The 15,377-nt window shown below is 41.3% G+C and overlaps 1 protein-coding gene across 1 annotated transcript in view; it reads right to left on the bottom strand.

Moving 5' to 3' along the window:
- LOC115482058 (complement receptor type 2-like) overlaps positions 1-15,377 on the bottom strand; it is a gene marked incomplete at its 3' end in the record, with an annotated part of 504,947 nt that overhangs the window by 370,332 nt on the left and 119,238 nt on the right. The window contains exons 18-19 of the mRNA XM_030221619.1: positions 12,626-12,823; positions 7,355-7,546 (exon numbers count right to left, since the gene is read on the bottom strand). Of these exons, the coding sequence (XP_030077479.1) occupies positions 7,355-7,546; positions 12,626-12,823 (390 nt within the window). The remainder of the gene's footprint in view (positions 1-7,354; positions 7,547-12,625; positions 12,824-15,377) is intronic.

The following is a 15,377-nucleotide window of genomic DNA, read 5'->3' as shown; positions in this document are numbered from 1 at the left end:
GATACTCTATATATAAACAACACACAGACAGCCCCCAGAATCCAACTAGTCTTTGCTCACCTGCTATATAAGGAGAAATTAGATCTTACCTGTTAATTGTTTTTACTCGATTCCCTCCAGAGCAGTTCAGATACTTGGATTTGCCTTATGCCAGTTGATGGAGACCAAGAACTATTAAATTAGTAACATAACTTAAAGTATCCTGTGCAGTCAGTATTTTGAGAAAGTTGAAGCAGAACTGCAATTCCTTGTATCAGGGATTAACTTTAACCAGTCAGAAAAGGTTTCAGCTTGTACAAAACGTTTAGTAGTAGTCAATGAGAAGAGAACCAATCATATAACAAAAATCTTGAAGGAATTGCATTAGCTGCCTGTTTTCTGTCAGACCTGATAGACCTACCACCTAGGAATGCCAAAAGATCATCCCGCACATTCCTTGATCTGCACTTCCCCAGCTGTAAAGGAATGAAATACAAAATAATGTATGCGTCAAACTTTACCTACCCGAGCACACAGTTATGGAACGCACTGCCGCGCAGCTTGAAATCGATATGCATGCGTCAAACTTTACCTACCTGAGCACACAGTTATGGAACGCACTGCCGCGCAGCTTAAAATCGATATACGAAAGAACGAACTTCCGCATATTACTGAAGACACATTCTCTTTAATAAAGCGTACCACAAAGATCAACAAATGTGAATATGCAAAATGCGCACATCTATATTCAGAACTATTTCATAATATCTGCTTGTATACTATGACTGTTTATTTTGTTTGTTTTATGATCATGCTGACCAAGATCCTGCAATACCAAATATTTATCTACTAACATTCTTCCACTACTCATGATGTATTTATTGTAAGCCACTTTGAGCCTGCAAAGAGGTGGGATAAGGTGGGATACAAATGCAACAAATAGTTTTTAAGATATTGTGTTTGGTTTTTAACGCTTCTTTTTTTGCATTCTCCTGAATTTCTTTCACAGACTTTGGTTCAACAAGATGACCAGCATTTGTTTCTTCATTCTTCTCAGCGAAATTTATTTCAACTTCCCTCACTTAAGTGATCAAACTGACTTCTACTAGACAGCTTTCAGTTATGTGGGACCCTTGTTATGGAACTCACTATCTGCTAATGTTAGCAGTATGACAAGTTACAGTACCTAGGGTTCATAAAGTATTGAAAACCTAGCTTTTTGAAACCCAAACTTTAAGTTCTCCGATTTAATACACCTGTATAAATTGTAATATTTGAGTTGTGTTTTATTATGTTTTAAGTATATTTAATTTTTTTGTGAACTGCTTTAAACCTTTGCATTAAGCGGTATATCAATAAATCCAATCCACTATAATCCTCAATGGTCCTGGGAACAATGACCATAAATGCAAGAAACAAAGCACAAGGCCACAATGTCAGTCACAGAACATGAAGCACAATGCTGGAGCAATAAACAAGTACACAGAATTCTTCTCCCATCTTCTTTCAACAAGGGTCATCTGCTGCAAATCCTTTCCCTTTATCTATTCATCTATCGACTATCCGGTCTCAAATGTTTAATATAATGGGCCCTACACTTTGCAACTTGCTTCCTCTGGCTACACGGATAGAGGTCTCCTTGCCCGCCTTCAAGTCCCAACTTAAAGCCCATCTGTTCACCATTGCTTTTGATTCCAGCTGGTCCTTCGCTGACCGCTGGTTCAGATCAGACTATATAGTCGCATCCTTCTCTGTCCATTCTTCAACCTCTATTCCTGTATCCCTTTCTTCAGTTTATCTTTGCTTTCCTGTCTTTATTGTAGTTCCATTCTTTTCTATTGTGATTCTTTTTTTAGCTTTGTAAACCACCTTGATGGCACATCCTCTAGGCAGTATATCAAGTATTAATGAACTTGGAAACTTAGTCCGAGTCATAACCAACTTGCTCTTGGACACATTGATTACCCAGTCTAGTTGCTCCAGAAAATAGATCACTTGGGCAGTGGTATCTGTGCTCTCCCGATATGGTTTCACTCAATGCATCTCTGTTTGGACGACTGAACAAACACTTCATTTCTTCAAGGCCACTGGCACAACCACCATTACCTTCGAGAAGATTCTGGGAACTGTGACCAACCAATACACAAGCACACTAAATTGGTAGTGATCACCTAAGATCAAAACATGTAAACACCACATATGATCCATTCAAATGGGTACACAAATATACTTCTGTATATAGTCTAGAGACTGCCTGATGTGGATGTCATTCTCTATGAAGGGACCACCAGTATCACCATATGACTCCAAGTGGAACCATGGGATTTTTAAGGCCCTATTCAATTGCTTGTGAAGCAACATGGGCCAAACATGCCCTCTCCTTTGGGGAAACGTAGACAGAATAGCAACCTTTTGCCCATTCTTCTGGAGGAACTGGAACCACAGCTTTCAACCATAGCAGGCATTTGAGAGTGGCGTTGACTGCCACCACCTTATCTGAAAGCCAAAGACGACTCCAAAAAATCATTGGCATTGAGGATAAGTAAACTCAGGAGTGAACCATTTTGAATTCAACAACCCACTGATCCAAGGTTAAGTGGGCCCACTCTGGCAGAATTGTCTTATGTGCCCTCCCAACAGATGGCCCAAAGCATGGACTCCCAAACCCTCCTTAGGGAGATTTAACTCTGCCTGCACCTCCAGTCGTGGCTGATGGAAACCCCAATGATAAGCCCACGAGGGCTGACCTCAAGAAAACTTAAGCAATGGGAAATGTTAACTCTGCCAGGCCTGTGCCATCTAGCAATCCTGAAATGACCCCTACCCAACTGGACACTTGCTACCTGTAATTGATCTTCGCGAGCCTGGGCCTTTGACTACTAAATTATCAACTTTTCCAGATCTTCGCCAAACAACTTACCTTCAAAGGGGGAGCTGACTCAAGTAGGCCCTTTGAATTCACATCCACTGCAGACCTCCTCAGGCACACACACAAAAGTAAATAAATAAAAAAGTACAACCACTAAAAATGGCCATACATTCCTCAGATGTCCAAATATGGTCATAAGAGTGTCAGCAAGAAATGCTGTAGCCATTTCCAGCTGAGCTGCCTCCCAAATCCCCTGAGAAACCTCAGGTAATTGTTTAGACCAATGAAAATAAGTTCCGGCCACGAGGCCTTCACAGAACACCGACTACTATGCCAGGGCCAATACCTCAAAGGCCTGCTTAAGCAGGGTCTCTATCCTTCAGTCTTGTGGCTCTTTCAGGGTAATCTTGGTGACCATCTTTAAGAGGCATAACACCTCACTCTCTGCCACTAGAATAAGATGATATAACAGACACAGACAGTGCCATTTTCAACCGTGCATCTAGCGTCATTTTCTTCCCTCTTCTCCTTATAGACCCTATGCACTGGAAAAGCCTAAACCAATTTCCCTTCTAGCAACGAGTCTTCGGCCCTATCACATTCCAGAGGCTGCGAATCCATAATATTCAACTTCTGAAGTACCTGGGCTACTACAGAATTTTTTTTATAGGGATGAACTACTCTAACTACTCTGGTATCCTCTCAAGAAGGAAATCCATCCTCTTCCAGCCAGTTCAAGGAATGTCTCCACCTAGGCTCACCTCTCTTCAAATCTTCATCCTACACAGGCAACTGTGGCTTCTTGACCCCCCCCCCCCCCCAAGTGCTCCTGTCAAGGGGCTTTGTGCTCCTTTAAGAGCAACTGCCCTCATACATAAGGCTTTGTGTGTTCATTAGCAACACAAATTCAGGGGAACTGCTCCTGCATAAGCAAGTGGCTCAGCAATTCCTTACTTTATAAAGGATTTAGAGATGGGAGTAACCAGAGAGGTAATTAAATTTGCTGATGACACAAAGTTATTCAAAGTTGTTAACTCGCGACAGGATTGTGAAAAATTACAGAATGACCTTACGAGACTGGGAGACTGGGCGGCTAAATGGCAGATGACGTTTAATGTGAGCAAGTGCAAGGTGATGCATGTGGGGAAAAAAAGAACCCGAATTATAGCTACGTCATGCAAGGTTCCACCTTAGGAGTTACAGACCAAGAAAGGGATCTAGGTGTCGTCGATAATACACTGAAACCTTCTGCTCAGTGTGCTGCTGTAGCTAGGAAAGCGAATAGAATGTTGGGTATTATTAGGAAAGGTATGGAAAACAGGTGTGAGGATGTTATAATGCCGTTGTATCGCTCCATGGTGCGACCGCACCTTGAGTATTGTGTTCAATTCTGGTCGCCGCATCTCAAGAAAGATATAGTGGAATTGAAAAAGGTGCAGCGAAGGGCGACTAAAATGATAGCGGGGATGGGACGACTTCCCTATGAAGAAAGACTAAGGAGGCTAGGGCTTTTCAGCTTGGAGAAGAGAAGGCTGAGGGGAGACATGATAGAGGTATATAAAATAATGAGTGGAGTGGAACAGGTGGATATGAAACGTCTATTCACGCTGTCCAAAAATACTAGGATACTAGGGGGCATGTGATGAAACTACAGTGTAGTAAATTTAAAACAAAATCGGAGAAAATTTTCTTCACCTACCACATAATTAAACTCTGGAATTCGTTGCTGGAGAATGTGGTGAAGGCGGTTAGCTTAGCAGAGTTTAAAAAGGGGTTCGATGATTTCCTAAAGGTTAAGTCCATAAACCACTAGTAAATGGACTTGGGAAAAATCCACAATTCCAGGAACAACATGTATAGAATGTTTGTACGTTTGGGAAGCTTGCCAGGTGCCCTTGGCCTGGATTGGCCGCTGTCGTGGACAGGATGCTGGGCTCGATGGACACCTGGTCTTTTCCCAGTGTGGCATTACTTATGTAAAGCATATAACGCACCTGTGCTCAAAATAGTAAACAAACTAATCACAGGAAACTAAATATAAATAAAATCGTATATAATATGAAAACTGGAAATAATTGGAAATCAAATGGTTATCCAGCAGAAAATGTATCAATGAACTGGAAGTTGTATATTCTATGATTCACACTGAGCTCTGAATACCTCAGTAGTTTTGGAAACCGAAGCAGCTGAATTTGACTGATCATTCTGGGCTGAGATTGCATATGATTTCAGCACGTTTAGGTTGTTAGTCAAAGAAGATAATTAAAACTTTGTTTTAATGAAAATGGCTCAGCAGCTACAGTGCTACAAAGTTTGTCTGGATCATTCATACATTTTCTACTGCATAACCAATTTGATTTCCAATATCCAGAGTTCTCATAGTGTGAACTCTAGGGTGGAGAAACGAGTAGAACTGATTCAGTGTATTTCCCTATTGGACATTTTGGGGATTTCAATTGGTGCCCAAACAGGGACTTGAATTGCCCCAATACGGAAGCCTGGGCTATTCCTGCAACTGGTCTGTGGAGAACTTTAATAATAGCCCAGCCTGCTTGGCTGTGAGGAGCCTCCGGAGAAGACTACAAGATGTGGTGTAGAGTCCAGCCTGAGTGGCTGAGTGGTGCCTCCTGCGTGCTGCACGGAGAAGACCACGAGGTGTGGTGTTGTGAAGTCCACTGAGAAAAGCCGTGAGAGATGCTGGCCAAAGGTACACGAAAAAGTGTACATTAAAGACGTCCGACTAAGTATTATATATATTTACTTTTATTACTTATTTCCTTTTTACTTATTGTATTTGGTTTGCTTAGGGACCCTTTGTAAAATTTTAGGATTGTAATATAATGCAAATAAGGAAGATTTAATACCTGTAGGTTGCGTATGTACTGTTCTTCCCTTAATGGCTCTGGATATTAAATTGTACAATGTAAAATGCCATAAATTGCCAAAGTCTAACTCTTTCTTGTCCTGGCCAGGATTCCCAGTGAGTGACCTACTCATGGTTGGTGCACCAGGCAACATGTTTGCACCATCTGCTGAAGCCAGAGAAATTCTGAGGAACCAAAGACAGCACTAGCCACTAAAAGGGAGTAAGTCAGCTCTGAGCTGTTTTTTTTTCTGGCTCCATCTGCTGGCAGGTGGATATAAGTACTTGTCTGGACTGAGCTGTTATGGGCAGGTTTCTTATTGTCCATACATCTTAAAGAGACTTATTTTATAAACTGTGGCTGGAACTCTATTATGGAATGCACTTACAGGACATTTATGTGCCAATGTGATACAACTTAAGAAACTTTTGAAGACAGTTATTTGTGGCAGTGTTTCTCTGAAAGTTAGGTCCTCTGGTTAGTCCTTCATAATGGAGTGGAGGAGTGGCCTAGTGGTTAGGGTGGTGGACTTTGGTCCTGGGGAACTGAGTTCGATTCCCACTTCAGGCACAGGCAGCTCCTTGTGACTCTGGGCAAGTCACTTAACCCTCCATTGCCCCATGTAAGCCGCGTTGAGCCTACCATGAATGGGAAAGCGCGGGGTACAAATGTAACAGAAAAAAAAATAACGGGGGCTTTAGAATGAAGTTATATATTTTTTATGTATTACTAGTTTTGTTTCATGTATTAAGATTTATTTTTAAAATAAATATTTGGGTCAGCTGTTGCTCAAAATGGACTCCAGGTTCACTGTGTGTGCTCAAATGAACAGGGAAAATTAAAACTGCTAAGTTACACTTAGTACATCATCTAAAATATATTCCATGTACAATAAAACTACTAATCTTATAAACTGCTTAATCTCAATAGGGCAAAAGTGGTATACAACAAAGAGAATATCAGCACAACTCTGGGATGTCACATTTAGTTGTAAAATTTCATTTCATAAGACACTTGATAAAATACATTTATGAAAGAAAGGTTTTTAGCAATTTACAAAATCACTACACTGTTACCTGGTCTCCTTGAATGTGAAACTTAAAATCAAGTTTTTTGTTTTAGATATCAGAAAGTGATGCACCCTCTTGTGTGTGGATACTCATGGCCTCTCAAAGTCTGCTGATCAGACCTGTAACAGGCTTACCTATCCATCACACAGGATTGCATTTTTTTTTGTCAATTATTGTCCACATTTCCGGAATATGTCAATAGAAATCCAACTGAAAAAAAGATTTTAGTGTTTCACACAAAATGTTAAGGCCCATTTGTTCTACTTAGCATTTTATATTTTACTCAATTTAGATTTTATTTCTTAAGTTTTACTATATTGTTGTATATCAACCACATTGTACAAATTTTTTTTTTTTTTTTGGGGGGGGGGGGGGGGGGGTACAAAACAGTACAAATTCCCCACTGTTCATGTCTGCTACAAACTTTAAATACTATAAATTTCTAAATACTAAATTGTCCAGAAATTAACTCCATAAACAACTCATTTCCCCATTCCCCATAAGGATAACTCTACGCCATTATCTAATATGCTGCATGGAACATACAAAACTCAGAAAAGGCCAGGTCTTACTTTCACAAAAGGATTCGATGATGGACCAAGTTAAATTCTGAAGGCAAGTTATAGTGGTTGGCAATCCCCGTATTGGTTTGTAACCTGGGCGGCAATCGTATGACACACTGGTTCCAACTGGAAATATATTCTTCTCAGCAAATTCATCTTTAAGTTGACCAACATCAAATCTTGTTGGAACATCACAGGTAACTAAAAATAAAAATAAATCAAAGCAGTTCAATTAGAAATCTCAACTGAAACGGATGTACGAGTGTTTGCAAGATGCCGCAAAAACATTATTTGTATTCGGCCAAATACCAATTTAAATACAACTAATCTGTGCTAAATCCTACTGAAAAACACCTGATCTTTGAATTCACGTGGTTTCTTTTATTATTTGCTATGTTAAAGCTATGCCCTTATTCGTATTCAGCCAAATAGTAAAATATGCTATTCAGTACAGCTCTCTTTCTCTCTGTATATATAGTGAGGAAGTTCAGGATAACATCCCTACTAGAATCCCTAATATTAACACACACTCAGGCTGAAAAGAGGAAGGGTTAGCATCCCAAGACCTAGAGATGCCCCTCAGAGGAAGGAGGAGTCTCTAAAACCAAATCCTGCCCCAAAGCAGAATAGAGGGGTGGAACTTTGGGCAGGAAGAGGTGCAGACAGCGCCCATGGAATGCAAGTTAAACTTCCAGCCAGAGGAGAAAGGAACTGGTTCAGGGGAACCTGAAAGAGCAAAGATTAGATATGGAGAAAAGTGTTTAAATCTTCCTTTGCATTTTTGCTTTGGATTTAAGAGAAGTATTTTTGGAAGTTGATACAGCAGCTGTGGGAGGGTCAGAGTGATAGACACTGAAAGGGAGGAGGCCGCTCAGCCCTGGCCGAAGCTAAGAAGAGCCAGGGCTGTATTTTCTTTTGAGGAACTGTGACTTTAGTATCAATGAGTTTTTGAACCGGACATCTAAAGATAGCTTTGTTTTGGATTAAGAGAGACTCATATCCTCTGACAGAAAAAAGCTGCAAGCAATTTTGAGCAGAGTACTGAAGGGAGAATCGCCTGGAGATGATTAAGCAGTGCTTGTCCTCACTTAAGGTTTTTACAATCTTTTGCTTGACAGGGTTTTGAAAGAAAGAAGGAAAAGCAGAGGACAAGGATTGCTTAAAAAGGATAAACTTTCTGCTCCTTACCTGAACCCTGATATGGGGAAAAGGAGAGAGGAAAGGTCAGGGAGATTCCCTCTCTCCCCGACGGGACAAGTCAGCTCCGGCAGGCCAGAATGGATGATTTTGCAGTCGCGCTGGGTCCCGGGAAGATTTCCACTCTGGTAGCTGAGGCTGGCGCTTTGGCGCTAGCCGACAGTGTAGACGGGCTTCCCTTAGCGGCCCCTCCACAACCAGGAAGTGAAAGTCTACAGACCAGCCCTGCAGCTCAGGTCCTGAGAGGAGAGCAGAGTCTGCAGGGAGGGAGCCAGCTGGAGACAAGGGGAGACCAGAGGGACGACATCTTGGGAGTTCCAGAAGTGACATCTGCTCCTGTACTGTTAGCCCAGACAGTAAGTATTCTGGAAAATGCTGCTAAAGCACCCCTTCCTGAGTTGACATTGGAGAAAATGGAAAAGCCAGCGGTAGTGACACTAGAGTCACTGTGGGACTTAACCTTTACTGCACACTCCTCCCTAGAATCTGTAGTAACTAAAAATGCTGCAATTAAGACTTTATCAGAGACTGCATTAGCCCAATTGCAAAAGACTGATCAACAAGCTGCGGAAGTAAAATCTCTTACTGAACAAACTCAAAAATTGGAACTTGTGGGTCAAACATTGATTAAAGATAAGAATTTTACTCTCCGAAGGTTGGAATTTTACTCTCCGAAGGTTGGAATATCTGGAAAATCAGTCTAAGAGACTTAATTTGAGGCTAATAAACTTTCCTAGTTCGCCTATTACTCCTGTACAAATGGTAAAAAAAAAAATACTTAGTGGAAATACTGGGTATGTCAGATAATTCACTACCACCAATTACTAGAGCGTTTTATTTGTCAGCTGATCCTAGAGTGGAGTCAGAAAAATTCCTCAAGGTGGTGCAGCAATGAATTTGACTACCTTTTTGGAGTCATTTTTGGAGATTATAACGAAAAGAGCAACATTAGTCACATTTGCTTTAGAAACAGATCGGGATGCAGTACTGAGACTGTCACCAAGACATTTGGATTCAGTTTTTTGGGGGTCAAAAATAAGAATATATCTGGATCTATCAAGAGAGACTCAGAAGAGGCGCAAGGCCTTTTTGGCTTTGTGCACAAGAACTGTGGCAATGGGAGCTAGATTCCTATTGAAATTTCCTTGTGTATGCAGAATTATATTTCAATCTAAAGTGTTTCAATTTTTTGACCCCAAACAGCTAGAGGAATTTCCAGTCAGTAGGGAAGAGGTAAATGTAGTGGTTTAATCCCATATGTACACTGTTTAACAGCCTTGGAGTGAATCACTTGGGACATGATGCTTCATTTAATATAATTTGTAATGTATAATTATTTCCTTTAGATTATATGATAAATCTTACATGTTGGATTGATTTCTTATTCTTGTGGTCAATTTTTGAAACTTAAAAATAATTTACTTGTGTATAATTTGTTTTTCCAAATTGTGTATTATCATTCATTAATGTGACATTATGATTGTTAAAAAAAAAAAAAAAGGATAAACTTTGTTCTGTATTAACATGCAACCCTAACACAGATATGAATAGACACAAATGCACACATTATAAAGTGTGTGTATTTGTGTCTATTCATATCTATATTAGGGTTGCATGTTAATTGTAATTAACACCATAGTAATAACACAACATAGTAAACATAGTAAAAGACCATGATTAATAATTAACCTTCCTCCATCCCCCACCCGCGGTGAGTCCAGCATCTCTCCCCCTCCCTCCTATCGGTCTACCTTTTCAGTAAGTCTTTGGCCCTGCAGCACCAGTTGTACTGAAAGACAGCCTGCACTGGACATCTCTCGTTGATCCATCTTCTGACAACTTCCTGTTTTCAGAAGGGGCGGAGTCATGTCAAAAGGACAGGCCTGCTGCAAGCCGCAGGCAGTCTTTCAATACAGCTGCTGCTGGTGCTGCAGGGCCAAAAGCTTACTGAAAAGGTAAACTGGGCTAGGAGCAGAGAGAGGTAATAGACCTGGGGTTAGAGAGGAGGAAGAGAGAGTTGGACCTGGGGGAGGGAGAAAGGAAGACATTGGACCTTTAAATCAGTGGCATAGCAGGAAGGGAGAGGATGGGAGAGCTGGGCCCCCCACTTTGGGCTCAGGCCCCCTCCAAAGCTATAGCACCTGTTCATTGTATGTTTGTACGTTTGGGTAGCTTGCCAGGTGCCCTTGACCTGGATTGGCCGCTGTCGAGGACAGGATGCTGGGCTCGATGGGCCTTTGGTCTTTTCCCAGTATGGCATTACTTATGTAATGGCTGGTGGGGTAGCTGACAGCCCACCAGCCGAAGACATCTGCTAACAGAGTCACACCCTTCCTCCTCGTACCGCCTCAGGAGCGAAAACATCAGCAGGGTGCCTCCAGCCACCAACGCTTCCACTCCCCAAGCATGCTCCAGTTCATGCATGAACTGAGCATGCTTGAGGAGTGCCAGCATCAGCAGATGGAGGCACCCTGCTGACTTCCTTGCTCCTGAGGCAGCACGAGGAGGAAGGGGACACTGATAGTGGATTTCTTCCACTTGGGGGGCTTCAGCATCCCCACCAGCAAAGGTATGTTATCTAATGTAGAGAGAGGGGAGGGGAGGGGAGAGGAAATGTGTGCCTCCCTCCAACTGACTGCTGGCTATGCCCTGCCTTTTAATCATGCAATTTAAAATTTTAATCGAAATGCATATATAATAAAACCTCATTCTCCTCAATATAACAAACATTTTATACACATTTAGAGTAATTCTAAAGACTGGCAGCAGGGTATGCATCCAGCCACCACGGTATCTGCAAGCTCATTTTCTAAGGAAAAACCTCTTTCAAAATGTGGCCATCCAAAGAACTGCCGTTAAGGTTCTGCAAATTGTGATTTATCAAATATTTAAAAACTGGGCTCATAACTGGCCAAATATGTATAGTGCTTTCAAAACAGAATGCCCAACCTTCCTCTGCCCCTTCTAATTGGCAAGCACCTGCATTGTGACTAGTACTTGTACCCAGAGAGGCAGTGTTAGCTAATTTTTAATGGGACTTTTTTCTCCCCCCCCCCCCCCCCCCACCACCCAAGCATCTCATTTAAATTCCAGCAATAGAACAATCTGCAAGTTTAAATTAAAATCTACATGTCCTTTCATTAATGCAGAAATCCCAATTCCCATTTAGATATATGTAATAAATGCACAATGACCATATTGTACCAGAAGGCTTGTGTGGGGGGAAAGGGAGAGCCCATGTCAAAATCTAAGGTAGAACCAAAGATGTCAACTTCCACTAGAAACTTTGGACAGAATAATTAAAACTTTAAATGAAAATAATTTAGCAAGCATAAAAAAAAAAGGGATAACATAGCAGATTGGCTATTCCTCGAACTACAGCACTCTAGGTAAGGATATATTAGTGTGGTTCAGTAAACAGGAGTCTATCAAAGTGAGGAAAGCCAATACTGGTAAGAAGCGCTGGTTCCATTCTTTGGAAAGAGAGAGCTGGTGCATACAAGATTTCAAGCTACGACTCAAACCCAGATTTACCATAGGATTCAGTAACCATGGTTATGAGGAATTGCAGATTAGTGAATCTCAGTAATTTTGCTTCTGTAAAACTGCGCTTCACTGCAGGTTAGGAAAGATGCCCCTTAATGCTTTCCATTTGTATAGATGAGCACCTGAGTATTTATATCTAAACACAAGTCCCTCATTTTTATCTAACTTTCTACCCCTGTTTTTACTACCATCTCTTGTAACCATCCCAGGCAGGATTAAATTATGACAGCCTTTGTTGAAATAACCTATTAGCAGAACTCATCTACCACCTTCTTCCTCAGGTTTCTATTTTTTTTTCCTCTCTCCTTCCCTCCAACTTCATCTCGTGCCTCTGTCTAGACATTTCTTTATGTATGAAAAATTGAACAGATAATGGATTTGGTAACATTTTTCTTTTCCTGTGAGTAAGTGATCAAAAATGTCTAGGCACTGTACACACAAAATAAACCAGGTCATTCATCACATCTAGATATCAAATTTGAAAAGGTTTATAAGAAAACCTTGTACAAGAAGAGAATAAAGTGTTTAAATTCTTACGTTCACAAAACTCTGGTATCACAGACCATGTTGAATCTTCAGTACAGGTAATAGTGTCCGACAACCCAGGTTTTTTCCCATAACCTTTGCTTGTGTCACACATATAGGACGCCACAGAGCCAATAGGAAATTCAGTTTTACCAATATATTCATCTTTTAGATTAGCATTGTCGATAGGTGGAGGAATACCACAATCACCTAGTAGAAATAACAAACAGTTACTGTAGTAGAACTGCTCGTGTTCTTCTTGGCAAAATCACTTAACCCTCCATTGCCTCAGGTACAAACAGACTGTAAACCCTCCAGGACCAGTGCGATACCTACTATATCTGAATGTAACTTACCTTGAGCTACTACTAGAAAAGGTGTGAGCTAAATCCAGAAAATGTACCAAATAAAACCTACAACTCATTTAGGTGTCCTTTTACTAAAGGTGCACTGATAAATGGCCTGCGTTAGTGTAGGCACGTGTTTTGGATGCTTGCAGATGCATTTTTCAGCACACTTGTAAAAAATTGCCTTTTTTTGGCACTCGTCCATTTGGGGGTCTGAGACCTTACCACCACCCATTGATTTAGCAGTAAGGTGGTCTAAGCAAATACAATGCCTTTTACTGCCTTGGTTAGCGCCATGTGCCGGAAAATAAAAAATATTTTCCGGCGCGCATAGTGGACGCACGTAAAAAATGCAATTATGGCCCGGGCCATGCAGTAGCCAGGAGGTTAATTCAAAATTGACGTGGGTTGGGCACGCAGAGGCACCTACGCAGCTTAGTAAAAGGGCCCCTTAAACAGAAATATCTTTAAAAAACTTCTCCTTCCCCTGCCATAACAAGGGTATAATTATATGTATTAGGTTACAGAAAACATGCTAAGACGTACTGAACAAGTTGTTAAATAAACCAGAGTTTTGTCTTACGGTACAGTTCAAATTAAATCTCATTACTGACACTTATTTTAAATTTTATTGGGATATATTTATCGCTTTAATGAAGACAATACAGCAAGAACAATCTAGACATAGGAAACAGAATTTCAGCAGCAGCAAACAATATTCAAATAACAGTACAAATTATGGCATAGTACGCCACTTACAAAGTCAACACAATACACAACATTGTGGCAGCACAGGGTGCAAGCGGAGGTGGAACAGGCAGGTAAGACAGAGTAACTGGAGTTAATTTTAAAAAAATAAGGGGACTAACTTGGCACCATCTCAGCTAGGGTAGGCGTGAATAAGCAAGTCCCAGTATAGTATGTGCAGAAACTGCACAATTGGGCTATTTCCCACTTCTCCCCCTGACTTTTTTTGAACACCCGCAGGTTGTGGCTTTTTGGGCGATTTTTAATCGCTGCAGCCCGCAGGTTGGCTGCTCCTTTACAGCTCACCTTCCTATTGGTCCTAATTAGACCAATAAGAGGCAAGATCTGGCCCTGTTTAAGCTGCACTATCTGGCACGTGCCTTTTTTTCTCTTTCATGTGGCCATCTGCTTGTGGCTGTGCATGAATGGAGCGGAGGCGACTGCAAGGCCAGAGGCAGGCCGCTTCAGTCGGTGTTGGCTCTGGTGGCCCCTCCTGGTCTGCTCTCAAAGTCAGAGAGCAGATCATCAGGAGAGGGGGACTGGCGTCCACCACCAGAGCCGAGGACAAAGGCAGAAAGTCAACAGTGGCACAGTGAGTCTGGGAGGAGCTGGTAGAGGGGGTCTGGGGTAGGGAGACCCAGCTATGAGCTGCAGCTACTGCATCCACGTTGTCATGTTTTATTGTTGGTAGCATTTTTATTTCATCTCATTTATATTTTTAAGCATACAAATGTACACAGAGGAAGTTCACTTGTCTATTAGATTGTAAGCTCTTTGAGCAGGGACTGTCTCTCTTTGTTAAATTGTACAGCGCTGCGTAACCCTAGTAGTGCTCTAGAAATGTTAAGTAGTAGTAGTAGTAGTACAGTAATGACAACTTTTCATATGTAGAGTAGTAATTTGTTATAAATTGTAATCAGTGTGTCATTTCGACTGGCTGGTTATAGGGACACCCTTGCATGTGTTAGAAGAGATTGTTTTTTTCTTCTGGTAAAGGGTCAAGAAAACGGACAGCATGTTATGAGGTGCTCAACATTCAGAGTTTCTATTTATTTACTTATTCACAACATTTATATGCCACATTAAACATGATTTAGGTTGAAACCTGGGAACATGTAAAATCTTTTTTTTTTCCCTGTGCCGTGCCTAGATCAAAAGAGATATTGGTTTGTGGTAGAAACCTGCTCCTTTTGTTTTGTGGGTGGGTGAGTGGATGGATGATGAATTTGTACCAATTATGATGCTGCTGATTATGCTAATTACCATATTACATAAGTAATGCCATACTGGGAAAAGACCAAGGGTCCATCGAGCCCAGCATCCTGTCCACGACAGCAGCCAATCCAGGCCAAGGGCACCTGGCAAGCTTCCCAAACGTACAAACATTCTATACATGTTGTTATTCCTGGAATTTTGGAGTTTTCCAAGTCCGTTTAGTAGCGGTTTATGGACTTGTCCTTTAGGAAACCGTCCAACCCCTTTTTAAACTCTGCTAAGCTAACCGCCTTCACCACTTTCTCCGGCAACGAATTCCAGAGTTTAATTACACGTTGGGTGAAGAAAAATTTTCTCCGATTTGTTTTAAATTTACTACACTGTAGTTTCATCGCATGCCCCCTAGTCCTAGTATTTTTGGAAAGCGTGAACAGACGCTTCACATCCACCTGTTC

This window comes from Microcaecilia unicolor, chromosome 12 (genome assembly GCF_901765095.1).
Source record: "Microcaecilia unicolor chromosome 12, aMicUni1.1, whole genome shotgun sequence".
Lineage (NCBI taxonomy): Eukaryota > Metazoa > Chordata > Amphibia > Gymnophiona > Siphonopidae > Microcaecilia > Microcaecilia unicolor.
This window is presented reverse-complemented; position numbering and strand designations above follow the sequence as displayed.